The following is a 27,820-nucleotide window of genomic DNA, read 5'->3' as shown; positions in this document are numbered from 1 at the left end:
TTAATGTCTCTGCTGTTACAAGCTTCTTTTCTATGTTAAATTTAAACAAAATACATGGACTTGATATGAAGTCCTTCATATCAAGCAGTTTCAAGGGAATTTCTGACACACTGAGGATTACAGGGCAGTCTCAGCCTTGGGATATCACTGAACAGGTGCATAAAAAAGCATACTAAAAGAAATTAAGAGATAGCAGGAAACTGGGAGAACTGGGAGATTGTAATTTGATTGGAATTCAGGTATCAAGCTGTGGCTTGTTTGTTCTGTTCTTTATTAGTGTTTATTTAGTGGCACTGAAAGGTGAAATACCTGCTGTTACCATTGTGCTATGCAGAAAGCCTTTTGAGAAACATGACAGTAATACTTGGGAGTGCAAGCTGAGTGAGAGCCTCACGTGGAACAGCTTGTGCTGGGGAACTTACTGTTATATGTAGTAGATTTAGTGCCTGTCACCAGGGAATCCTAGACACACTTTACATAAGGCTGCCTGCTGCTCGCCTGGTGGTTGATTATGATTATAATAAGAATAAAAGGGATCAACAACAATCACCTGGTGCAACTGCCTGACCACTTTGAGGCTGAGTAAAAATTGAATCACATTATTAAGGGCACTGAATGCCTCAAACAATGACAGGCTTGGGGCATTGACCACCTCCCTAGGAGGCCTATTGCAGTGTTTGACCACCCTGTTAGGCAGGAGGTGCTTCCTAACCTCCAGTCTAAACCTCCCTAAATGCGGCTTTGCCTGCCCCAAGTTTGCTCTGTGATCTTCAAGGAGCATGTACAGTCAGAGGTTTAAAATGGAACCAGTGATGTTGGATGCTTTGTGTGTTCCTGGGTCTGTCAAAGGCTGCATCGAAAGATAGATGCTGCTGAGAGCTCCATTGTCTTCATCTGTGAAATGGGGCGCTAACATCTTATCCCACAGGGTACTCTTGATGTGTGTGGCAGCTGTGTTGTAGGTGCCAGGTGGAGGGTGTCACAGGTGTGACAGAGCAAACCACCCACAGTGCATCTGGGTACTGTTTTATTTAAAAACCAACACTAGAGTTTTCACCCCAAAAGATTATCTCACACACTGACTCGCCTACTCACTCATCTGGACTGACAGAACAACAATAATAAACTAAACAATGAAAAAAATGTAGAGATTACTTTTGGCTGTGTTTTAACTCAATCTCACATAGAAGTGTTTTTGATTTAAAGCATTAGATGCTTCTGTTATTTTCCTGCCATTATAATGAGGCAATTGTATCACAAGAACATGTGTTGTGGCTGACTGAGGAGTAGTTTGAGAGATGTAACAGCTGGTCTTTATCCAGGCTCTGTGCCCTGTTGTGAGTGTAGCCTGAAGGAGTTCAGGGAAGCTGAAGGTGGAAAGTGTACAAGTACTGATGTACCCACTGCATTTTCAAATCAGTCACATGCAAAGACTGGGTCATGTGAGAAAATATCCTCCTACCTTAAAGTCTCTGTGACTAAAAAGAAATAATTTCTGTCAGTTCTGCAGCTGTCAGTTCTTCCCCAGGCTGTGCATTTCCTTTAGCTTAGACGACTGATATTTCTTAATCCAAGAGTCCTTGCATGAGCACTTGAGTCTTTGGTAGTGGTTACACGGATGGCAGATGACAGCAGCTGGCAAATGTGGGTGATGTTTCTTATGTAAGTCAGCAGAATTGGTCTATAGTGCAGCAGGTTAAGCACAGGCTTTGTGTGAAGTACAAGACTTTAACCCTGGCTAATAACACTGGCTCAGTGAACGGCCGCAGACACGCATTAATTTAGATCTCCAGATTAACAGAGCACTCAAGGAAAAATTTACTTGTTGCCTTGTCTTTTAAGTCCACAGGAGTCAGGGTAGAAATCTTGGCTCTGTGACAGTATTGCCCTTGGCTTTACTGGAGTCTGGGATTTTCCTTTGTCTTCTCAGATTATAAACCTTCCGACTCCATTAGTTGAGCTGCTGGTGTGAAATGCCAATCTACAGAACACGTCTGCAGCCTAACAAAAAGGAAAATATTTCAAGCATCTTTGGGTTATTTTTTGTTTGAGGTTTTTGTTTGTTTAGGTTGTTGTTTGTTTGTTTGTTCTGGGGGTGTTGTTTGGTGGATTGGTTTGGTTTTGTTTGGTTTTTTCTACAACAGAAATTCCTGTTTGGGATGGAGCTACCAGCAACCCTAATGGTATTTTCCCCTTCAGTGTTGGTTTATTTCTCTCTTCAGGTCTTTGCTAGTCCAGATATTGCATATTGTGATAATATAGAGACTCAAAAGCCATCGGGACACAATCCTGAGTAACATTCTTTACTAGGTGACCCTGACTGAGCAGGGGAGTGGATTAGAAGAGCTCCAGTGGTCCCTTCCAAGCTCAGCCATTCCATGATTCTGTGAATACCTCATGATGGAGGAGAGCTGGTGCTGTCATTCTGGTCTGCAGAGTGAAGCAGTATTTGCTGTCTGATGAAAGAGCTGAAGGTGTTTATTAAAACCACTTTTATAAGTAATTATGTCGGCACATTTAATCCCAATACTTAAAATGTCACAGCCCCCACCTTTTTTTTTTTTAAGTCCTTTTATTGTTGAATTGTTAGTTTGTTATTGTAGTTAGTCAGTGCTGAGGAATCTGCCTGGATGTGCTTCAGTGCTCTGCAGGTTATTGTTTTCTATAGTGCCCTTCCTGTGTCAGCTATCACTGGCATTTGTGAAGTGCTGTTATTGCTACTAGCAGGTTACACCTTAGTTTGGGGATTTGCAAATAAATGTTTTTCTCAGTTAAGCAACTGTATCAGCAGCTAACCTACTTCTTGGTTCTTTTAGTCTGGCTCAGACCAGATCTGACATTTTTCAGAGTTTGGTTTGGTGTGTGGGTTGAATTTTTTTGTTTGCTTCTTTTAATGCTAACTGGTAAATCAAAATACTTTTTGTCTGTTTGTTTTCCTTGCTGAATGGAACAGAGAATAATGATGACCTAAGCCAAACCTTTAAGATGCTTAGCTTGCCAGGTGGGACACCTGAATCATTAGGCTGTGCATAATGATTAGGTTCTTCATAACAATTCATTCTTTACACAGAGTGAAACTGTGTAAAACCAGAAAGAGAGATCAAGAGCTTGACACCTGTCTGTGCTATCCCTGCAGTACAACCTGATTGCTTGATGTGTTTCTTTTCTGAAAAGTCCTTTCACAGCAATTCCAAACCAGATTCTTTGGTGAGAAGCACTTGCACTGACAGTCCCTTTATACCCATGTTCTAATTCACAACTAAAACATAGTTAGAGATATGTTCTGCAGAGTAGTAAGAATATATAACACAGCTGCTATGGTTGAAGAAGGATTTTTATACTGTTGCTCTGTTTCCTTCTAAGGGGTTTCATAGCTCTTTGTCAGAGCTCAGACAACACTGTAATTTATAACCCTTGCAACCCTGCTGGGGTGATGAAGTCTGTCTCCTGAGCAGTGAGAGGACAAATACATCCCTGCCTGCTTGAAGATGCAGACTGTTAGTGGGCAATGAGGCCACCCTGCCCTGAGTATCACTTACAGTAGATTAATCAGTGGGGCAGTGTAGTCATTTAACTCCGTGGGCTGCACTGGGTTAGCAGAAATGTTTCCTTCTCAGTGCCCACGGGCTGCCAGGTAATCTGAGATCATCCAATTGATGTGTTACAAGAGTTACAGCTACAGCAGATGTTACCACAGTTACAGATGTAACTGAATCCCTCTTTGAGCTTAGACATGTCAGCCCAAGGAAGGGGCCATTCAAATGCTTTCTGCTACCACAACAGAGATGGTAGCTGGCCAGAAGAGTGGGAAAAAGTTTCATCCCTTGTTGAAACTGAAAATGGACTTCTTTATATGGGAAAAAGAGAATGGGAGGTCAGATGTTGTGAGGACATTTGGAATATTTTGCTGAACCTGGTTTCCTTAAAAAATATGGAAAAATATAAAATCAAGTTCACTCTAAAGGGAATTATGCTCAAGTGGTAATGTGGTATTTATATATTTTAAATATGTTGTGATACTAACTTGCAGAAAGTTTTGTGGGAACGCTGCATTTTTCACTGTTAGTTTGATCCTCTCATTGCTGCCTCTAGCTTGTGGCTGTACTCACCAGGGGAGCTCCTTTGCCTTCTAGATTAGTCACCCAAAGAGACTGATTCTTACCTTGTTTTAGAAGCTGCTGTGCATAGCTGATGTTAGCCACGTTTGCTCTGCTTCTTCAGTACTACTAGTTTCAGTGCTTTTTAAAAAATATTAATGTAATATTTTTTTGTCAGGACTATGGCAAATTTGCAGTGACTGTGGATATACCACAAGAGAGAGAGAGAGCAAGGGAAAAGTGATAAAGGGGTTCCTTTATAGGCATTTAAAACCCCCCATTCAAACAACACAATTCTAAAACAACCATAATTTGACTTTCAGATAAGTGGACCAATCTCCAGTTGACGTCCCCTAGGCATCATAAAGTTTAGTCTGCATGTGTTTTGAGATGTTCTTATCTTGATGTGTTTTGAGATATTCATATAGTTCTAAGGATTATTCATGTTAGCAAAAGGCTAACAAGGCAGTTGAAAATATGAGATATATTTTCTGATATCTGATATATCAGTTCCCTCTCTAGAGGTACAATCAGCACTGCTAACTCTTAAGATGTTCCTCCTCTTCTGTCCCTTGGTTTTTTTTTTTACTGAAATTCTGTTTGGTTGGCTGAGCTGAGGTCACCGCTGCCCATGGGGGTCACAGCCTCTCTGAGGCTACTGGTCTTCAGTTAATTCTCTGTATTAGCAACTTCACAGGTTAGCTTGATAAACATTTTCTATTCCACTGTTGTTCTTCCACCTAAGTCTTCATCCATCTTTGTTCTTCTCTTCAATTTTTCCCCATGCTCTTCCCTTGTGCTGCCTGTTCTAAAATGGTTCACAGTTTTATCCCTGTTTTTATCTGTAGATTCTAATTTGGAGGTAGAATTCAAACCAACTTTCCCCCTCCCCATGTTTTGCTTTCACTGATTTCTCCACCTCTCCTCCGTATTAGTTGTAATTCTAGAAATGCTGCTCAGTGTAATATAAAGTATGGCATATAGCAACTAAAAAGGTTGAGAGATTGTGGCCTTATGGACCTGCTTTGGATTTACACCAACTTGAGTAAGTGGCACCTGTTTTGGTCCTGGAAAGTCTTAGATCTACACCATTAGGATGATGCAAATGGTAGTGGGCTAGATAGACCAAACCAGTGGGTTTTATTGAATGCCTAAAAGCAGGATCTTAATTAATCAAGGGAGAATGGTGCTTTATATTTTCCATAGTTTTGGGGAATTAGGGAAGGAAAATTCATCATGTGCTCCATTGTGAGGGACAGGTAATGCCTGCAAAGTATATTCCATTCAGCCAAATTGTGCAGCAGAGGTATTTCCTGAAAATATCAGCTAACCTCCTTTTTGTCTTGTGTGATTGTGACTGAGAGCAGAATCTAGATTAGTGTGTCAGTCTGTGAAGGGAATTTCCTGCTAGAGACCTTGAGAGTAAAAAAGAAATGGAAGATAAGGAAAATTATTATTATATTAGAGCATGAGTCAATGATTTGTAAAATCTCAGCTCTGACATACCTGTCTGCACTTCTTGCTGGCCTCCATCCTGTGTATTCAGTTGCCATTCAGCAAACATCTGTCAGGCATAATAATTTCAAGCATTAATCCTTACAGGAATTAACCAGCTTGTTAGTTGATGACCTGAACTAGATAGTTTCTGGGGATTATTGCTATTTAAATCTCACCTACGTTTTAAACAGTGGCAGCATGCCCTGCTCTGGGTTTCTTTTCTTTCTCTTTTTATTTTTTTTTCTGCACTGATATATCTTTGGGTTGCCATCTCCTCTTTCACTCCTGCGGCACGGGAGGAGGCAGAGAGGAAGTCCTGTGCTTCCCCTGCATTAGTAAGGAGGAAGCCACTGGTTTCTCTTCGTGCCAGACTTGCTCGTGCTGCCAACTGTGCCGAATTGCTGCTCTAACACCCAGTGGAGGCCAGGCTGGATTGGGGCTGCCATGCTGGGAAGCCATCAGGAAACTTTGATGGAATCACCACAGACTTTCACCCACCCTTTTTACCAGATTTCCCAGGATTTTGGTAAGGTTTTTACAAGGTTACTTTTATTTCATAATGCAGTGAGATGGTTGTGACAGTCAGTGTGTCTGTATCTTCTGGCTCCTAATAACTTTTGCACTCATTTTCTGCTTTGCATTAAATTTCCCAGATACATGGAAGTGTTAAAAGATATCAAGTGTCTTGAAATTTCACAGATTTGAATTCTAGTGAAAGGGGAACTAGGAGTCAGTGGCTTGCTGCAGGAGAGCCATGACAGAGGGTTCTGGCAGCAGCCAGCTGTGAAGGGTGCTGCCAAGATCAGCCCATTCGCGCGCTTTTCTCCAGCCCACGCCTCCCTCCTGCTGCTGCAGTGCTGGGGGAAAGGGTGGGGGCCCAAGGATGAGGGCCCAGTGCAGTGAAATAAGGCCTGATAAATTGTTTTGTGAGCAGCAGGCCAGGATGGGGAGCTCCTTGATGTAAGGCAGGAGAAAGGAAGCCAAAATATCCCTACAGTGGTGTGCAGCAGAAGAGTTGGAGATAAGGGACAGTTGGTGAAGTTAATAGAGAGAGTCTGTTGGGAGCTGGGAGTGTGGCTGGCACTAAAGACATGATATCAGCTTTTACAGCCCCAAAATGCTTGCTGAACTGGGACTGCTGAGATCCCTTCCCTGAAGTCTCAGTTTAAGGTCACATATATAACCGTTGAAACGTGGTCTGGGGGTATGCAATATGTAAAAAAGGGGACTAAAGAAATTCAGATCTATTTTTTAGCTAGGGAGCATGGTTTGCACAAACACTGTTGCTTGTGTTGTGCTCATTGAATTCAAACAAGATCATTGGAGGCTCTGCTCTATGGTGCTTCAGCAATTGTCCTCATCAGAGCTGGACATATTTTCCTTCAGGAAGAAGATAACTAGCTTATCCTGTTTTATGAATCAACCTGTTGCAAGGTGCCTGCTGAGCCCTGATCTGTAAATTGAAAGGGAAATAATGGAGAAAAATTTCAGTGATATGAAATGCCTTTAGAATACAGCAGGTGTTTGTGTTATCTTTAGAAGGTAGCTTTGGAGACTAGTGGGGAGATATTTTTATTTCTTTTAGACCAAAGTTGAGTTTGTGCCATGATGTCTATTACTCCTTGTAGAAGAATTCTGTTATTGCTCGGGTTAAACAAATCTATAGTTTTATACCTCTTCCTTCTTTCAAGTATTTGAGAAGAGGTAGTGCTATGTCTGCCTATGTGTATACCAACCCTCGGCTGATAGGGATCCCTGTTGCTCTAAATGTATCTCTGTCTCAGCTCTCTGGCAGCCCCATGGTGTCACAGACATCTTTTATGAAAAATCCTTTCCTTAGGATTTTTCCTCCTGAGAAGCTGAGAGGCCTCAGGAACAAAATGTAAACAATGGTTATCTGCTGCTGTGGAATGCAACAGGTGGATCTTTCATTGGCCCATGTTAGTTGTTTCTAATTAATAGCCAATCACAGTCAGCTGGCTCGGATTTTCTGTCCGAGACAGAAGCCTTTGTTATTCATTCTTTCTTTTTCTATTCTTAGCTAGCCTTCTGATGAAATCCTTTCTTCTATTCTTTTAGTATAGTTTTAATATAATATATATAATAAAATAATAAATCAAGCCGTCTGAAACATAGAGTCAGATCCTCATCTCTTCCCTCATCCTCGGACCCCTGTGAACGTTGTCACACCAGGGATATGTCCCGTAATATTTAGGGTGGAATTTTCAAACTTTCTGAGGAGCAGCACGCCCTGAGGCCCCCTTGGGGTCCGAATGGAGCACAGCTGCCTGATCTCTTCAGGCGTTTGTGGGGAAATAAAGAGCTTTGGTCTCTCGTAGTACTCCATTTCTAAAAGGCAGTTGCTATGAATGACACGGGTGAGAAGCAGCAGCATTGGCTTTGCTCTCTGCTCAGCGCTGTCGCTGTCTGCGATCACAGCTTTAACTCTCCGGTCCTGGCTGGGGAACGGCGGCCGACAAACGCGGCTCACTGCTGGCTCCTGCTGCCGGCTTACTCTGCTTGAGGGTCGATGAATCTCAGCAGGAGGAGGTTCAGACCCCCTCTGGGTTTTCAGACCCCAGGATTTCAGTCCCAATCAGGCATAAAGGATTGTTAACACGGCGTTCTCCTGCCCGCCGCGCGGCCCCAGCCGGCTGCAGGCCCAGCGCGGCCGAGCCCAGATGTGGCCGCGCTCCTGAGCCACAGCGCCGGGCCAGCTCCCACCGTGCGAGGGGGACAGAGACGTGGAAACTGCAACCGCTCAGGCTAAAATGAGTCACGAGAACGCAGCCTGTTTAATTCAATTCCAAAAATGTTCTCAACCACTCAAAATTAATTCATAACCAACGTTTTGCAGTGGTCCGCTTTGTTTCTGGGATGAGGCTGCTGACGGTTCCAATAGTGTGTTTTGTTTGGGACACAGGCAGGCCTTGCTTGCCTGGGGGTTTCTCTGAACACAAACCAGTGCTGTTTTGCAATATAAAGCCTGATATTATCAGATTAATGCAAATATTACTTTTAATTATGTACAGAGTGCTGACTGTTTAGGTATAGCTATTTACTGTTTCGGTATAGCCTCCTGTATGTTGTTGACAGCATTTCAAGTGTTCATCTCTTTCAGGGGTCATTTTTCTCTTTCTTTATATAAACGGATCTTTCTGTTCCATGCAAATTAAAATCTGCTAAGTTTTCCATAACCATATGCTTTGATCCCAAGAAAATAATTCTTAATCAACAGCTTTAGTATCTAAAATTAGTATTGTCCTACTTGCTACTTTTTTTCCAATTCCATAAGTCTCACTTTCACTGTATAAATATATCATTAGCATAACTGAACTGATAATGTTTTGAAAGATATATCTGAGAAATCTTGTTTTGGAGAGTTAGGCCTTCAGCTGTTTTAAATGGGACAAAAGACCTGTGCTCTTAGAGCATTCTTGCAAAATACTTGCAAATTTCTAAGAAATACTTCTGGTATATGCTTGACTCTAAAGATTTATGAATTTAAAAGCCATGTGCTTATTGCTCCAAGTTAGACACTCAGAGGTGAAATAGTCAAATGATAGTCAAAAAATATTTTAACTCTGATCTTGTAAGGGGAAAAAATTGCATGTGTAAAACCCCCCCAGATCCAAATGTGGAAACAGTGCTGCAGAATAGGAAAGAATATAGACTTGCAGACAGATTGACATCCTGTTGCCCTAAGCATTCATATTACAGCTGTGGGCCGCTTCAGAACACAGGATTCCTGAAGAAGGTGAATTATCCCACCTCTGGTATGGCTCCTTGCCTGGAAGAGCCCTCACACTGACTGGCTGTGGAATCACAGGGCTCCTACCCAGGGTGTCCCACCACAGCCTGTGGGTCAGTGCAGTGAATCCCCTTTCCTGGTGGGAGATCCAGCCCATGCTGAGGCCACATGCTCCAGCTGAGCTTGAGAGTCTCTTTCTGAGTATCTCTGCTTCCAGGGGGTGGGTGGAGGGCATGGGGGGTGGAAGCACTGCAGCTTGCACAGAGCAGTGGCAATGCTGAAGGCTCTGACAGCCCTTTCTTCCCTCCATCACTCTGTGTCCCTAAGTACACACTGATGCCTTGCTTTCATTGCCAAACCCCTTCCAACTTGTCCTCTGTAATGTCTGTGGGACAGAGGTATTATCCTTTTAACTGTAGGGCACTTCTGCTCAGCCAGGGTGCTGTGACAGCTCACTGGTCCTATGTGGCTTAACACTCTGGAGTCCTGATTGTGGCACTGGCCCTTGGGAGCTGCCGTGTGACAAACTGCACTCAAACAGGGAGAGCTGTTCCCAGCTAGCCAGGGAAGATGGGCAATTTCTCATTCGAGTTGTGATGCCAAACCAAAGCTAAGCAGCACAGCTGGGGTATGAAGGATTGCCGGGAAGAGTTACTTGGGAATAGTCTGCAGAGCAAAACTAATTTGCAAAGTATATTTGGCCAATAGGGATATAACCACACTTCTGAGAAAATGAGGTTGTCTGTACACAATATGATCAGCAAAAGAGGAATGATTTATCAGGAATATTATTCGCTCTGGATTGTTCTATGGCAAGGAGCAGATACCCCAGGGGTTTATTATCAGTATATCAGTGCTGTGACTGGCGCCCAGTACTGAGGGATCATACAGTCCTGTGGAGGACAAGTGGGAGATAATTGAATACATAAACTCTAGTCTCCAGAGACTGTGAGACTAATTCTGTTGGCTTGCAGGGCTTTTTTGTCAGCTGACTGATGGTAAAACTTAGGGAGCTGACAAAAGTTGAAACCAAATCTACTCCAGAACTTGTCCCCAGCTGCTCAAGATGCAGATTGCTGGTAAACTCACAGATATCTCCTGGGTAATCTCCCCATCAGATTCCCTGGGATTGAAGAATCTTTCCTGAAGTTGTAGAACAGAGGTGTTAAACCTGTGATTTCCCAGACTAAAGTGTCTGTGAATGGTAAGTAGGAAAATGAAGGCTCTTGTCATTAAGTCACTAAAAAGATATCTGCTTCTCAGCACACACTTGAAGTGGTACAGATTAGAAGAGGCTGAAAATCACCCTCTGCAGCATTTATTAACAGAATCTTCGACTTTGTTCTTGTCCTTTCAAGTATTTCCTTATTGCTCAGAGGCAAGAAACAAAGTGTCTTTGAACCCAAGTTGTTATCTGTAAAAGGGATAGGATAGTCTTACTTTCCAGGAGGGCTGACTGAATAAATGCTCTAAAGACTGTTTATACCTCAATAATGTGGGGATAGAAAAGCAAAATCTAAACCAGACGGCTATCTAATGCAGATACTCTGTGTCTCCTTGATGGTAAAAAAAATGTAGACCAGAACTAAACCCTGCATTTTACTTATCTAATGGAATCATGGTAGACCAGTCTCCTAAAGTGACCTGGAAACGCAGAAGTTTGTGTGTGGAGTGTATGGAATGGGGAGAGACTTGTAATTAAGAGTCCTCACTATTTTTACTTCCAAATGACTTGAAGATTGAAATAAAAAATAAAATTGCTGTGATCCGATCTATGGATTATCACTCCCTAGAAGGGAAGATGGCCCCAGGACTGAATTCTGCCTTACTTACATTCAAGTATAAAACTTTTAAATTTCAATCCCTTTTTTTTTAAGGAAATGGCTTTTTAGACCTGGGAATTATATATTTCCCCCAGCAATCTTAGGAAACAAAAAGATATCCCACTTGTACTGGCTCTCACCAGTCTGAAATCAGTTTTTAAACAAATGGCTGTAAAAAAATCAGGCATTTTTTTGAGAGTTAGCCTGCACAGAACATGTCTCTGCTTTTCAGTTTTTGTGAACAAAGAGAATATTGTCAGGTGAGACCATGTTGTGGCAGAATGCCTTGCATTAGCCATAGGTTTCCTGGGGATTGTTTTGTAAGGGAGGAGAAGAGGCTATGATATGGATGAGTGCTGTATGTACTCAGTGTTGCGTCCCTTGGGTGAAGGGGATGCTTTAATGAGCATATGGATGTGTTTATTCCAAAAACCCCTATTCACAGTCTAGCTCATTAATTAGGACAAACAATTGCTGACTGTCATAAACATTCACTGCCAGTAACACAGGAGAGGGCTGTGTTGGAAGATGGCCTAAGTGATAGGATTATGTTTGAGCCTCTCAAAGATTATGCTGGTAATAACTGCACCTTTTATCTGAAACCTTGAGAGCTTCTGCACCTACTCAGGCAGGTTAGCTGGGCTCTGCATGGGTGCAGCTGCTGTCCTGGAGGCTTTCAGGAAGGCTAGTAAGGCTGGCTGGATTCAAAATTCACAGTAGCTCCTCCTGGAGTAGACCAAGAATTTTCAGCTTTGGAAAGGCCAGGGTCAGTGCTCTGTGGTCTGTGCCAGCTCCTGACCTCTGCTCCAGTCTGAAGCAGACAGAGCTCCCAGCTCTGCGCCTCCTCAGAGCTCCCTTTATAGTATCTAGGGAAGCTGAAAAGTTACTAAATTATCCCAGATACAATTCCCAGAACCAAAATTGCTTCCACACCCATACATTTGTCTAAAATTTGATACAGTTCAGTGGGCTTTTTTTTTCCACATTCAATCCCAGAACCAAATGAAAAGGGTTATGAAAAGTTTGAAGTATTTCAATAATTGGAAAATAGTCTCCCTAATGGTGAGTGGTTTGAATTTTCCTGGAGCATTTTTGTACTTTTATTTTTGTAAGAACTGGGTTCTGGAAACCAGTCAAGCAGTACATGAATATAAGAATCCAAGACATATTGAAACAATTTTAAAGCCTGTGTTCTATAAATGTAGGGTTTAAAAGAATGTGTAAAATGGGAGTGGTTGTAAGAAATGTTTTAAGAGATTTAAATTAAAAAAAAACACCAAAAAACTGAACCCTCAGTATGACTGGCAGAGAGAAAATAGTTCATTAGGAAACATTGCAAAATAATAGGACAATCCGAAGAAAAAGACACTACACTTGCAAAATAACTTTAAAAGCTCTCAGTAGTGTATTAAAAATATTAAATAAGTCTTGCCATGTCCCAGAAGAGTTATCAGATGCACTGTCATGGCTCCTGCAGTGGCTGCACTTAAGGAAGAGCTGCTCTGAGAAATTGCCCAGCAAGTGCAACATGGGTCACATGAGGGGTGACCTGTGTCTGTGTCAGGGTCTGCAGTGGAAACCCAGAGATGTCTCTGGCTCCCAGAGCTATGATGCAGGGCAGTCAGCTAATTCATTTATCTGCTCCTTCAGCAAGATGGTTCCAAGACCACAGCTGAAACAAAACTGCCTCTGTATCTCTTCAGCCCAGCACAGCACAACTGGAGCAGATTTTAAAAGCAAAACCTAGCTTGCTGTTGCTTTGGATTTCATTAATTCCTGCTGTGGTGTTCAACCTGTGGGTGAGCTGGGAGTACAGTGTGTGTGCTCCCCAGCATCCTTCCAGCTGCCCCTTCCTTCTCCAGGATTTGGGAAGAGGTGGTAGGAGTACTCTGACTTCCCTCCTTGCTAAAAGGTTTTGTGCTTGGGTGAGAGAGGGGAGAGGAGTGATGCTGACTTGAGAGAAGAGTGGGCTGTGTCAAGTGTTCCCCTTTCCCTCCCCCAAAGGTGCAGCTATCCCGTGCATGTAACAGCCCCAGACAAAGCAGAGCAAGCCCTGGTTGTGCTGTGAGTGTGCCATGGGTCTGGCAGAGCTGGGCAAGGGCTGAGGCATTGTCCCTCCGTGGCACTGAAATGTGTGTGTGCCTACCCAGACACTGCCAAGCCATGTTCTGGGGGTCACAGGGTGATTCAGGGAGAGCAAGAAGAGCAGTGTTGTGGGAGAAGGTCAGCTACAGGTTTCTGCAGGTAATCTGCCTTACATTTTCCTGTTCCTAAAATGTGCTTTTTGTAGCCTGTGGATATACCGCAGGAGCTGTTCCTGGGTCAGTTCTGTTTAACACCCTGAAATATGCTTCTTCATTACCTCTGCCAAGAAACTGTTCCTGCATCTGGACAAATAAACCTTGTTTTTGCTCAACATCTCATTATCTATGCCAGAATTTCTTACACACCGTTATTGCCCTCATTTAGTAACATGTATAGAGATGCCAAGATTTCTGCAGTGTAAATGTGCTTTCCCCAGTATGAATTAATACACGGATTCAAGTGGCATTAAATAGAAAGAGGTTTTGAACAGCTGGATGCGTTTGAAAATAACTATGAGAAAAACAATTTTGTACAAATTGCTCAGAGGATCTCACTGGTGATTAAGGGAAGACTTCCATGGCACAGTGGGTCTTAGAGGCTGAGCCTGGGACAGGGGCTGTTGCACCACTGTACAGGTGTCCCTAATGGGCTGCTGCTGTTACAGATTTGTGTGAGAATGATGGCTTTGCACAGCTCCACAGCTTAGATCTGTTCCAGGAGCCACTGTGTCTCCTTTGTCCTTTTTGTGCTGATCAGGGTCCAGAAGTATTGCTTAATTTCATCTCCAGAAGTATTGCTCAATCTTTTAGTTTCAATGATGCAACAGAAATGGGGTGAATTCTGTTGAATGGTTAACTTTTATCCACTAATCATTAGTCCCAGCTTTAGAAGAATTTACAAAGGAGTTAGAGATCTTGCCATATCTCAAATAGACAGCAGTCGTTCTTTCTCCCAAGCAGAGACTAAGTCAGAAATCATACTTTTACCTTGCAGGTATAAACCATGCTGTTAGTGCTTGGGAAGGGTTCCAGAGCAAAAGTCAGGCACTGTAGCTGATTGCTTCAGCTAGCATCTGGCTGCCCTGCACAGAGGGAGGACAGGAGGTCTCAAAAGGCAGCCCAAACCCATGTCAGATATTGCAGGTTGTAACCACTATGAAATCCACCTGGGCATTGAGTCCATGCTAAATTTAATCATCTTTGAGGTACTAGATACAGGAATTGCTTGGTCAGAATCAGTCAATGATGTTTTGCCTGTAGTTGGAGTGGCAGAGTGTTTCTCTTCCTTTGCAAGCTGGTGCTCTTAATATTGAAATAACTTTTTTGTGGTTTCCTGTGTTGACTGCTTACGTGGATTGGCTGTGTGTGGGTTGGGGGAGGCTGTGTTACTGTGAGGTTTTGACAGAAATTCCTTGTACTCAGAGAGCAGCAGCATGAGGGCAGAGTGTGAGCGGGGTTTTCTTCCTGTTGGATGACAGTAGGTTTTCCACTGCTTTTTAACCATGTTAGATTGCCCTCAACTTTTTTGTAAAAAATAGGACCAGGATAACATTATGTTCTGTATTGGCTACTCCATGACTGGAGTACTAAAGCCAGTTTTAAATATGATATGGATGTTGCCAGGAATAGAAACCTCTCCTAGGAAATGAATACCACTTCTTGTCAGAGTCTATCCAGCAAATGCCCTGTGAGTTTTTGTTTCACAATAGCATAATTTGGAACCACTGCAGCTCATACTTGAGCATTCAGAAACTGTTTGCCTAGAAATGTATGTATGTATGCTATAAGGGGAGTTTTAGGGGATAGTCCCTCTACAACTGCCAGATATAGTGAGAAATGTTAATGTGAAAATAAATTGGTTTTTCAGCTGCAATGAGAGTCTGCTCTTTTCCAAGAACACAATTATTATAGTTCAGAAATGCCAGTTCTGAACCAGTCATAGTTGGAGAAGGACACAGCTATCTAGCAATCCACTGAAAATAACATTACTCCATTAGCTGGCTTCCTCTTTAGTACTGTTGTGATGTAAGTAAATGATTTTAGCTTTAATTATATCCTGTCATGTTTTTTATATTGGAGAGAGGGAGTAGCTGCCCCATGCCACACCACCCTCACTAAATCCAGTACATCCTGTTTTATTTTTAAAAACTTTTCAAGGTGAGGTCACTCTTTCTAGAGCTACTCTCAGGTTCCGAGAGCTACAGCTTTAGATGCTGACCTGTCTGACAGGTCTCCCTTAGGGAGGAATTCCATCTTTCATGAAAATGCAACTCTGCTGGTCTGCACAGGAGCTCTGACCCCATCCTCTGCTCGGGCTGTCCCCATGGGTGGTGCAGTAGGTGCTCTGCAGTTCTTTTGTTCTGTTCTGGGACCTGTTGAGTAGAAAGCCTGCTGACAGCCAGGAAGCAACAGTTCAGATTGTTGTGAATGCTGACATTTTGTTTTCTCTGGTACAATGTGGAAGAAAACTGACTGGGAACTGCAGGGAAGGACCTAATATTGCATGAATCCTTTTACCTTGTGGAGAGGAACATTGGCAGGATGGTGGGGAGCTTTCTGCTTGTGAGCAGAAGGATGGCTCTCTCTTGTAAAGACTGAGCTGCTGAGTGCTATGGTGGTTGCAAAGCACCCTTGGTCCAGCTTCACCAGGAGCCATGCTCTGCCTCTCACACTGACCATTTCTTCCACATGAATTGTTTCATGGAAACTGAGGGGCTCTGTGGAACTGAATTCTGCACAACAAACTTGCATTCAGTAATTAAGTCTCAAACTTTGTGCTGAAAAAATCTTTCAATGATGAATAACAAAGAGGAAGAATATTTTATTTCCCACAAAACACTGGTTGCTTGGCTGGCAGTAGTTTGCAGGATGTGATCCAAACCCATTGAATGGCACTGGCTCTCGTTCTGTTCACTTCAGTGGAGCTGACCTACAGGGTGCTCTGTTATGGCTCATCCTTATTAGTGAAGTTTAGTGCAGCAGTCCTAAGGGTGAGCCTAGGATGGCTCTGCTCTATTGTACAGGCACAAAGGAGCTATCTGGGCAGTGGAGAGCTTGTGCTCTAAACAGAGACATCAACAGAGCAACCAAGCATCACGTGTTCCTGCTGATTGGGAATGGGCAACAGGAGAGAGGGAGAGCAAAATTAAAAGCTTGGAGCCTGGTATAGAGTAAAAGAGATGGCAAAAGAAGACATCCACCAGGGTTGATTATCCTCTGTGAAGGCTTGTTTGTGGTTTGTCTTGGAAGTTGCTGGCCAGTTCCCATTGCCTGTGTATCCCAGACTCACTGCATGTGCATTCGGGTTACCTCTGCATGGTCTCAGCACAAGTTAACTGGGAGTCTAAGCATCTCATCCTGTTCTCAGTAGCTTTAACACCTCTACAACAGCAGTTTATATACCTCTAAGTTAAGCATGTGCCAAAGTACTTCATTACTCTGGTGTCAGGTGCTCAGTACATGAGCCTGGAAGGGCATTGGGAGAGTTTTACACTGACATGGCTCTGGAAAGAAACAAAAGGTGTTTGTGTTTGGTGTAGCTAATCTGGAATGCCCACAAACACCAAATTAATCTCATTTCAAAGCTTTGAATTAAGTCTGTTTACTGTAAAGGATCCTCCCACAGTTCTCCACCTTCTTTTTGTTTCCTGGTGTATTTTCATTTGGGAAAGCTGCAGTGTGAGTATGTTCTCTGTGCTCAACTGATCAGCAATACTGCTGCAGCTTTTGGTATTACTGTTCAAAAAGGAAAGCCACAACATCATTAGCTTTTCTCCCTTTCTCCTTTGGATTGCCTTTCATTCCTGCTCAGGTCTTACCCAAAACCTGCTTACCCCTGTTTCCTGTCCTTTCAGCTTCCTCAAATGCGATGACTCAGCAGCTCCAGGATGAATTTGACAGCAGCGTGGAGAATGCAGAAGCTTGGATGAAGGCCATCCAAGAGAGACTGAGGATCAATGACAACACCAAAGGACCTCGATCTGCCCTGGAAGCCAGACTGAGGGAGACTGAGGTAAGGGAAGAGCAATAGGATTCAGAGTTGGCTCTCAGGAGTTTTCCATCAGGAAATTGTCAGCTGCCCCTGCTTGTTGGAGCATTGGGCCTGTGTGGATGGGTTCACATCAGTATTCTTTTAAATTTGCTATTTGCAAATTGTTTACAGATGTAGAAAAAGAGGATGGCAATTTGCTATCACTGGCTTCCAAGCTTTTCAGATTGATTTGGAACACTAGCAGCAGGTTTGGCAGGTTAAAATGTTTACACTCTCCTGAAGCCTGGAACAATTTGGTTGCTGCTTGCAATTACCATAGTAATTTGCAGACAGCCAGCATATAGTATAAAAGAATCAGATCATGTTAGTGTTCCACCCCCTCCAGGGCTCTGGCACTAGAAAAAGATTGCAGTGTCCTGGTAATGGGCTGTTTTAGAGTAATTCCTTTGTCCTTTTCCATAACCCTGATGATAACAGGGTTTACAGATCCCCTTTATGATCTGTTCAATGAAAAGGTAAAAGTTCTCCTTTTTTCCTGGTTTTACTTAATCTGTTTTATAAGTCTTCTCAGTGAGATCCTATTGCAGATTGTGTCTGTTCTCTTACAATGATTTCACATTCATTAACTTCAGTTTCATTAGATGTTATCTAGGTCTTGTAATCTCAGAGAAGGAAACACTCCTGTTTGTCCCATTTGTACCATTGGAGGGAGTGGTGATCTTTCTATGACTAACATTTAAACTATTTTTATACTTTTATTACCTGTAATTCCAAGTAATCTGTTCTTTAATTTAAATGGCAAGATCTTTCCCATTGTTACTTACCCCAAAGCCTCTCCTTTTGTGTGTCTACTTATATTTGGTCTGCCTCTTCTGAAGTTTGACAAAAAATGTTGCAGGCTTACATGGGTGATGAGATAGTTTACAGTGATGTCTTCAACATTTTTCCTTAACTGTGGTTTATTGGAGGATGGATCTTGCCTGTGGCATAATATAGAGACTGTTCATGGAGTGATAGATGCTGGCTGGACTTGCATGTCAGTCATAAAAATCTGAAGCATTTTATCTTGGTCTATAGTTTTATTTTCCTGACCTTAAATTATTTTCACCCTTTTCTTTTGTCTGGGAAACTAGGATGTGTACAGTCTCAAGAAACACACAAGAGACACAGGAACTCGAGTAGAGGAGTGGTAGTTTGGCAAAGGGGGAACATTCATGGCAGAGATAACAAGTTATAGGGTCTAGAGGTTTATGGTAAAGTGATATGACCTGAACTGCTGAAGCCTGTTTGCTTCTGTGGGCTTTACAGGAGGTCTGTAGCATGCAAAAGGTCATATTAAGAAATTCTTTCAACTCAGACTTCAGAGATTCATCATTCTAAAGATTGACTAGTTCTTTCTTCCTGTGTATACCTTAGCTCCCTCCTGCTCCTTCATCCTGCCTCCCTTCTGGGCCTGGCTTCTGTCTCCAGCTCAGATGTCCTCATGATGTGCTCACTGCTTCACCTATTGGCTGTGTTCAAATCCACTGTTTGGTTTTCAGTTCTCTTTTTGCACCTGGCTTGCCAGATTTTTTTCATGCTTCCTTCCTGTGGTTTATTTTCTGTTAATTTGTTAATGAAAATGTCAGCCAATGAGACAAGTCATGTAAAAAACAGATTTGAAAAAGAAAAATTACTGTACAGCCACTGCTTTCTCTCTAGCTGTTGTTTGCTTCTAATTGCTGGAAGAATACCAGGCTTAGAATACAGCTTTACTCTTACACTTTACCTTTTGGATGATAGCTGTGGCTTGTATTTTCTTGCTTTGCCCTGCCCTTTGCCCTGCTTCCCTGGATTCTATTAATCACACCTTTCTTAGTAAATAATTTCTGCAAACAACTGTTGATACATCACAGGCAGGTGTGCGGTCTATATGCCAAAAGAACGGGCTTTGCTTTTCCCAGAATGTGGGACTGGAGATCCAAAGGCCTTTTACTTGTCTCACCTTTGCAATAACTGACATAATCAAATCCCATAGGCCTAATTTTTACCAAAAGTAATCGCTGATTTTGGAAATCTTGGTGTTTTCATTGTTGAAACCTTTTTCTTCAAACTGGAAAGTCTGCAGTTTGCCAGGAGTTTATGGAAGAGCAGAAAGAAAAGCTAATTTGATAGTATCAGAAGTTTGGATAAAGTAATGTTGAAAGCTGATGTCTGAATTTGGGGATAATTAATCTGTTAAATTGTACAGAACTTGTGCTGATTTTTCCATCTCTGGATACTTAAAATTAGATGACTCCACTTTCAGTTCCTGGCATTCCTATTTGTGTAAGATACACATTTTCACCAGTTCATAACTTAGCAATTTAGGGTCGAAGCAAAATTTGGTAGCAGGCAGAAAATTCCACTAGTTAATTTCTCTTGGCTTCTTTTCCAAGCCAACCCTTATTTGTACTAGGAAGCCTTTTTAATATGCTTCATGATTTCTTATAGTGTAGCTTAAAATGGAGAGGTTGCAGTGTAGCCTGTGGAGGCTGCCTCTTTGTGCTTGGGCAGGTGGGGAAGAGCAGCTGGCCTGTGGCAACAGAGTAATGTAACCTTATAACAGCAATGGTAACAGAGCCACAGGCATTTCATAGAGGATGGTCTGTTTTTTTAGCTAACTTCAATGTTTTTCAACTGCTATGTGGTATTCAATTAAATTCAATCCTTTAGGATGTTTAAGAATAAACATGTCTGAAAAATCGTTCCTATTTTCCTTTCAGGAGAAGCTGCAGCAGGGAGTTAGGTGGGAAGGGTTAATTGTCTGTGCTGAAGAGAAACGTTTCCATCCCATAGTAGTGTTGTGTTAACAACTGAGCGTCTTTTCCAACCTAAATGATTCTCTGAGTTCATGATTCCTGGGTAAAAACAAAGTTAACATTTCATCAACTATGCTTGTTTTCTTTCAATGCTTTCAGTATCATTTGTTTTTCTCACAGAAAATTCGTGCCCTGGAACCAGAAGGCAGCTTGAAAATGGACTTGATTCTTGTGAAGGCAGATGCTGCTCTTCGCAGCATCAGTGAGGAGAAGAAGCGTGAGGTACTCTCTAAACTGAAGGACATTAAAGCCCTGTGGGAAGAGACAGCCATATACATCACTCATTGTCACAGGTAAAACAAACACATCTTGGGTGTGTTGGGGCAGCTGTTTCCTCCTGTGCTTTCATAAAGTGCTTCCTGCTTCTCTCTGCTCCCTGGATTGTAGATAGCAAATTCCTGCTAATCCCAGTCCCATGAGCATTTTGGGGACTGTGTGGGGAGAGAGGATCAGTGAGACCTCAGTGCTCTGCCTTCACAACCTGGCCCACTGACCCCATGGTCTGCAATGATGAGTTTGGTCAGGACCTTGTACAGAATATTTCCTCCCCAAAGCAGAGAGGACCTGGGAAGTGAATCCAAACCCTGAGAAGTCAGAGCAAGTTAAAACTGCTGAGAATTTTGTGCACTGCTTTGAAGGCCTTTTGAAATTGTTGGTCTCCACTGCTCCCATCATCATTTCAGCTAACTCCTTTCTCTTCTCTCCCCAACAGCCGCATTGAGTGGGTCTGGCTGCACTGGAGCGAGTACCTGAAAGCCCAGAATGAGTTTTACACATGGATTCACAACATGAGGGTCACCTTGGAGCCTGACATTGAGTTGCAGCTTGGCTTAAAGGAGAAGCAGTGGCAGCTGAGCCATGCTCAGGTTTTGCAGAATGATGTCCTCAATCAGTCAGTCCTGCTGGAAAGGCTGCTGGAGGAAGCTGCTTCATTGTTCAGCAGGATAGGTGACCCCAGCGTTGATGAGGATGCTCAGAAGAAAATGAGGGTGGAATATGAAGGAATCAGGCAAGAAGCTCAGGTACACTTATGAAGAGTGGGAGGTGTTCAAATTCCTCCCATCTATGGTGTGGTTTGCTACTTGCTCCTTGAGTAGGGCTGCAAAAGGAAACAGAGCTGAGGACCCCTGTTCTTTCAGTCAATGGACTGTTTGAAACAATTGTGCAGTCCCAAGATGAGCTGTTGTCCTGGGGTGATGTTAATTGGGATGCTCTTACATGGTGCTTTATAGTTTGTCGCTGTAAAGTAACTGCAGGCTGCTTGCTGTGACCTAGCGAATATTGCTGTAGGTCATCTCTGTGTAAAGTTTGAATTGTTCCTCATCTTTCAGCACATTAGTGGTTCATGTATAACCAGATGCAGAGTACTCATGCCGTGAGCCAGGGAATATTACATGGACACAGCTTTGCTGGAGGAAGTACGATTAGTTGAGACCTAGAGCTGCCCTCCCTGCCTGCAGAACTGGGAAACACAGAGGTGGGAGTCAGCTCTGGCCCAGCACTTTGCTCAGTGGCCACTTCCACTATCTGAAAGATTTTCGTGCACACAGATACTAATTCTTGCCCAATACTAATCTTCCAGCTTGAACAGTTGTTATATAGGCTGGTGTAAGACATTCTGCTTCATCTTTTAATACCAGTGATTTCCTTTCACCCTGATTTTGTGTAGAGATTTCAGAAAATGCTTGTACTTTTCACTTCTAAAACTCAAATAAAGACAGGATTAGACCACGTGGTATGGCTGAGGAGCAGACACCTGTGGATGGGCAGAAGAATTCAATTTCTTACTAATCAAATCAATAGAAATACTCAAAGGGATATTTTAAATATATATATATAGATACATCTATACCAAACATAGAAATTAAAACTTAGTTTTCGCTCATAGCAACTTCCAGAATTTCCTAGGCTGGAATTACCTGATGCAAATAGAAGTAATTTTCATTACATTGGTTCTGCTATCTGCCTCTGTTATAATGCTGCCTTCTATCAATTCCCACATCTGCACACCAGTCCAGAACAGGAGCCTGACAGTGATGGATGCTTTCCCTCTCTGGATGCCATTGTACAAAGTTAACTTCAGATCACACTGGAGGGACAGCAACATTCAGATGCTTGTTCCATTGCCCTGCTTGCCTCATAGATACATTTTCTCTTTTGAAGTAAAATACCCCAAGCCCCAAAAGGGACAAAAAAGCCCCTAAGCTGGCATCTTTTGTGAGCATGTAGTTCAGGTACTTTTTTAGCCATAAATATACAGCCGCTGCTCATATCTCTCCAAAATCTAGAGTATGTTTGGAAATTCTGTAGCTGCAGCTGCCACAGAGAAGCCACCAACAGACTTGGGCCTCAACACTGATTATTTATTTTTAAAGGTAGATCCCTTGATTAGAAGGCATCTGGATATTCAAATAAGAAGGTTCCTGGGAATTCAGGTGTTGTCTGTCTAGATTGCCATTTAAAATTATCATTCACTCTCTCCTCATCAAAATTGTCTTTGGTTTTGAAGGCAGAGACAGTCATTAGTTATTTTAATAAAGCTGTTCTTTTAGACAAGTAATTTGAATACTCAAAGCCAGGATGTGACCTCTGTGAGACTGATTTTACATGGTGTGATTTCTCTAACCGGCTTGGATATGTGCTGGTGTAAATGAGATCAGGAAGTGGCTCATGCTAGTTAGACAAAATATGTCTTTATGTTTCCAGCCAACTGAGACGATGGAAAAAGCTTTTCTTTGGCATTGGTTATAAGTACCACATTTCATAGAAGGAAGGAGTGAGAGAATCCAGCTAAGAAATCCCTCTTTCAGGAGGTATGGAACAAAGAAGGGAGTTGGAAAGCCTTGGATTTTGCAACTGAAGTAAATGAGGAGTTTATTATCTAATGCCAAAGTGACAGGCACCTTGGGAATTGTGTTGGAAAGTATAACACTTGTTAGGGAAACCCTGCCACCTTTTCCAGTGGGCAGGAGGAATGAATGAATGAAAGAGACACAGGAGTTGTAAGGGGATTGCTCTGGCCCCTCACATGATGAGAGACCAGACTAAATGTGACTTGCAGATGCCAGCTGAATGCCTGAGCACAGGAGGCTTGCTGGTGTTTATAGATTACACTGGTGTTTGAAGGGCATTTTTAGACCCAGTGCAGTTGTTCAGCTCTATCAGAAGGCAGGGCTCTTGGACAGTGTTTCTTAAATGGTTTGCCTGTGATATTGCTTCTTTGGTATGAACAAATGGTGGGAGGTTGTTTTTGGTTTTTTTTCTTAGTGCTAACATGTGTCTTTAACATTCCCAAATTTTAAAAGCATATCTTTTAATTACATCAACAGGAATATTTTTAGATGTGGCAGCCATTTCCTACGTGCTTTCCCTTGCCCAGGAAATTAAAAATATGCAGAGGTAAATGGTTGTATGTTTCAGCATAAATGATGATTGAAGATGGTAAGAAAAGTTATGATATATGGGAAGTTGATATTTAGGAAATATATTAAATACTTCTGAGCACATCAGATTATATTCAGTCCATGTTGTCTCTGTTAACTGAAACCTAGATACTTACAATAGTTTGCAAAGGTAACCCAAGGGTAGGACTAAAAGCACAAGGAAGGGCTACAGGAGCTTTCTGTACTCTCCTTGAGACACTACAGAGGGATTTAAAGTAGCAGCTTCCTTTATGTGCTCTGGATTGTCTTCCAGAGGAGGCTTATTTGCCTTCTCTGACTGTGAAGGGAGCTTAGGGAGGAGAGGGCTTCCTAAGCCTACCCAGGGCTGGGCATATTCTGCCCAGACACATCCCTTTCTCTGCAGCCCATGGCAAACCCATTCCTTTCCTGTCTGTGCTCTTGCTCTTTGCAGGGCCATGTCCTTGCTTCATGTCTCCTCCCTTCAGCCTAGTCAGTGTGGATGTTGAATTTCACACTGTGCTGCTCCCCAAACAGCCAACCTAACAGGAGCAGGTGGTACCTTATTTTTCATCATTGGAAAGTTTTCCTGCTTAACCTCTTGTGGGAGGAGGGCTCAGCCAACTCTTTGTCAGCTTTTTGTGTGACAACTGGCACAGCCTGTCCAGATCCATGGCATCTATTCCTTGACCTCACAGACCAGCAGTTCACCCAAACTGCTTATTCCTTTGTTTTACCTGGCCAGGGGTAGGTTGTTTTGACTTCCTTTGGAACCCTCTGTATATCAGCCTAAGATTTTTGAGCTTAATAACAACTCTGCTTTGTTATTGTGATTTATGCCTTTTGGAGCTTCTGCCAGTAAAATAATCTAATTCCCTGGAGTCAATAAGCTTAGCCTGAATTGGGTCACTTTGATGTGTGGCCCTTTTACACTGCTGTAAGGTGTCTTCTTCAGATCCTTGACTTGAGGTCGAAGTATGAACTGTTTAGCCTCTGCAGGTTTGAGAATTGATACATGGGGATTTAGCAAGTGAGGTGTTCTGCTGGACTCAGAAGTCTGCAGTCATAATTCTACCCTTTGGTTTCCTCCAGACCTGCATATGGCTGGTGCTATTAAAGGTCATGCTCTAATAATTTCATCCTCCGTGGGAAACAAGTGTCCCTTAGCTGTCCCTCTTTTGTCCCACAGCAAGTCAGCTAACTTGAGGGGAGTCACTCAGGATTTGCAAAAGTCAGTAGAGACTGAAGTGGCAGTGTGAAGAACAGGCTGATGGTGTTCCACTTGCAGGGTGGTGGCTTTGTAGCGCACCATGGGCATAGCCTGTCCCAAGGGTGAAGGGCAGAGTCCCAGAGGGACTGCCACCCCCAGCACATGGGGGATGCTGCTGGCCTGGCTGGAGGGCAGGCTGGCAGAATGGAGATGGCTCACTGCCACCTCAGGCAGGTGGGCAGGTGTGGGGACCTGTCCAGAGCCTTGCAGGGACAAGGGAAATGCAAAGGGGACTTTTGAGCTCTACCCACCATTGCAGCTGTCACTCTGCTTGCCCTGGAGGGCAGCTGCTCAGAGGCCAGTGCTGTGTCCTGTATTACACAAAATGAAATTTGGCCCATTGTCTGTGAGAGCAAAAGCTGCTTTCAAGCATGCTGCAAACTCTAATTGGATTGCACGAGGCGTGATTTTTTTTAAATCTAATGTAACCACAGTGTACCTCAGTTGCTTTCCATGCCAACTGGAGAAGGGCAAGAAAAAATCAGTCTGATTTTGCAGAAGACAATACTTAGGTAATACTTTGTGACCTGCTAAATAAGTACAAAAATGCCTGAACCACACAACTGAAGGTGATGGTCATTTTCAATGCAGTCTGTTTAAACAATGAAAACTAATTAAAACAATTTTCCTGCCTCTACTGCATTCTTTTATTTTCATTTGGAGAGATAAGGAAGATGTGCTCATCCTTATTTTTATCCCACAGGAGGAATGTAACTGCTTGTCTCTCAAAGTGAAAACCAGAAACAAAGTTCTGTCTCTTTTCTTTTTCTAATGAGAGAGTTGGAAGTTTTGGAAAGCCAGAAATTCAGCTGACAGGACCTTGCAGTTTGTGTTCTTGGAGACTTAGACATTGAGAGCCTGCAGCAAAATCCAGACAGGAGCAAGCCTTTGTGTACTTTTGTGTTCTGTTTCTCGAGGTAAACTTTGAATTCCTGTGGAGGCCAAGTGTTATCAGGGCTCATGAAAAGGGAGTCTTGTTTATAAATTCTGGGTTACAATATAAAGGAAAAAGAGCCAGATAAGCACAGTTCTCACCACTTCTGATGTCTCTTGTTACAGAACAGAGTGAAACTGCTTGAAACGATAACCAAGGAACATGAGCAGTACAGCGCCAGTGTCAACCAGTTTCAGTCGTGGCTGAGCGGTGTCACAGAGAAATTAAACTGCTGCATTGGAGGAGCAACCAAGACTTCAGCAGAGGACAAGCTAAAGGCACTGAAGGTCCTTGAACAATATAGCTCTAACAAGGAGCTAGGATTGTGTGTTTTTCATGCCCATATGTGTTGCTCAAACCATACAAGAGTGTTCTTGAGAAAAGAATTACACATACAAAGTAGATGGTGATTTCAGCATGGGCTAGGGCAGATGAGTTGTATGAGGTCCTGAAACTGTTTGTATGTATGGTTCTTCCAGTATGACTCACTAACTGGTCTGGTTTGTTTTTCTTAAAGCCTAAGCTCCAACGGTTATGTGATTCTTTGAGAATCTTGTTTAAATAAATCAGATTTGGTAAACATGATCCAAATAGACCCTGAAGGTTCACAGTTTTTGAGAGTTTAGAGCTGGTGATGAAAATACCAGTTTTGAGAACAATATCCTTTATTTTGGTGCCAGTGCTTTTAATGTTTAACTTAAAATCTCTGAGATCCAACTATTAACATGCCTGCAGCTCCTGTTCTCTTTGTCAGGCATCTCAGGTGATAAGCATTAATGAAAACCAATATTTTCAGAATCAAAGACAATCAGTATTATTCAGAAGGCAGTCAGATGACTAACTCTGGCTTCTGGTCTCTTGGAAAAAGACATATTTTGAAATAAGAAGTGAAAACCAAAATACCTACAACGAGGAGAGGTGGTCTTTTTTCCTACTGATTTCAGCTTTTTCTCCAGCTTCCCATTCCTGCAGATAATCTTTATTTAACTTCTTTTTGCAGGAAATTGCCAAAGACATTAGGAGTGGTGGAAAGAAATGGAAGCACCTTGAAAATCAGTGTGCAGAGGTGATTCAGAATACCTCTCCACTTGGATCTGCAAGACTGAAGGATGAACTTGAAGAGCTCAGAAAAGCCTTGGAGAAGTTGAAACTGCTGAGTAGTGAGGAAGAGGAGAGATTGCTCAAGATCCAACAGTCTGAAAGTGCCTATGAGTCCCAAGCCAGACAATTAGAAGCAGACATCCAGCAGCTGAGGAAAGATCTACAGAGGCTAGAAAATGACCTGGATCCAGGGGAAGGGGAAAAGACTGAAGATGAGTTTGTAACTCTGTGGAAAAAATGCAATGTAAGTTGTTATTCTTTGTGTGGAGGATCAAGTGCAACCAGAGACTGAACATGCATAGTCACATCCAACAGATGCCTGTCCCATTGGTTAGAGATGATAAGGAAGGAGTATGAGTGTGTGTGAAACACACTGAGGAAAATGTGACTGCCAGCGGTCAACTGCCCCAGCCTTCATCTTATGCTGCACAGAAGGAGCAGGCTTGGAGAGTGTGCTGCATGCAGTTTGTGCCTAGAGTTCAAAGGGATCATATGCAAAAAGAGCACAATACAGAGCAAGCAACACAATTTGCTCCACTTAAAAAGAAGCAGGAAATTAATGCCTCACTGAATATATATACACACGGACACAAGTGCATTCACAGACACAAGTACACACATTTCTGAGGTATTTGGTAAGACCATTGCTATGTCATATCCATCATCCCTGTAAGATAGGTACCTCTCTTCCTTTACTAGCAGACACATCATCAGTACTAAGAAGTCCCAAGAGTGTAACAATGCAATATTTACACCAAAACCAATCTGCTGCAAAAATGAGTGCAAAAAAATTGTCACACATTAAGTACATAAGAATCTTTACTACTCATTTTCTCTCAAGGGCTGGTTTTGTATTTATTTTCTGTTCTCAAAATGCCTTTCACTACTGTTTGTATATCTAGAGCTATGCAGGACTAACTGGGAAATGTATATGCAAAAAGGATCAGAAAAATTTAGACTGGTTCAATCCAGCTACATTTGCATGGGTTTTAGTTGTTTTTGTTTCCCTGAGTCACCCTAGAATTAGCATT

At 42.6% G+C, this 27,820-nt stretch overlaps 1 protein-coding gene across 4 annotated transcripts in view; it reads left to right on the top strand.

Moving 5' to 3' along the window:
• The window catches only part of SYNE3 (spectrin repeat containing nuclear envelope family member 3), a 65,682-nt gene that overhangs the window by 5,161 nt on the left and 32,701 nt on the right, over positions 1-27,820 (top strand). For 3 of the 4 annotated variants that reach the window (XM_030948895.1, XM_030948897.1, XM_030948898.1), the window contains exons 2-6: positions 17,107-17,264; positions 20,204-20,376; positions 20,796-21,105; positions 25,814-25,975; positions 26,689-27,033. In XM_030948895.1, coding sequence (XP_030804755.1) covers positions 17,107-17,264; positions 20,204-20,376; positions 20,796-21,105; positions 25,814-25,975; positions 26,689-27,033 — 1,148 coding nt within the window. Of the gene's footprint in view, positions 1-5,054; positions 6,121-17,106; positions 17,265-20,203; positions 20,377-20,795; positions 21,106-25,813; positions 25,976-26,688; positions 27,034-27,820 lie in introns of those variants that run through there. The other variant, XM_030948896.1, reaches the window with a different exon arrangement.

This window comes from Camarhynchus parvulus, chromosome 5, assembly GCF_901933205.1.
Source record: "Camarhynchus parvulus chromosome 5, STF_HiC, whole genome shotgun sequence".
NCBI classification, from domain to species: Eukaryota; Metazoa; Chordata; class Aves; order Passeriformes; family Thraupidae; genus Camarhynchus; species Camarhynchus parvulus.
The sequence above is the reverse complement of the archived record's forward strand: the minus strand, read 5'-3'. Positions and strand labels throughout refer to the sequence as shown.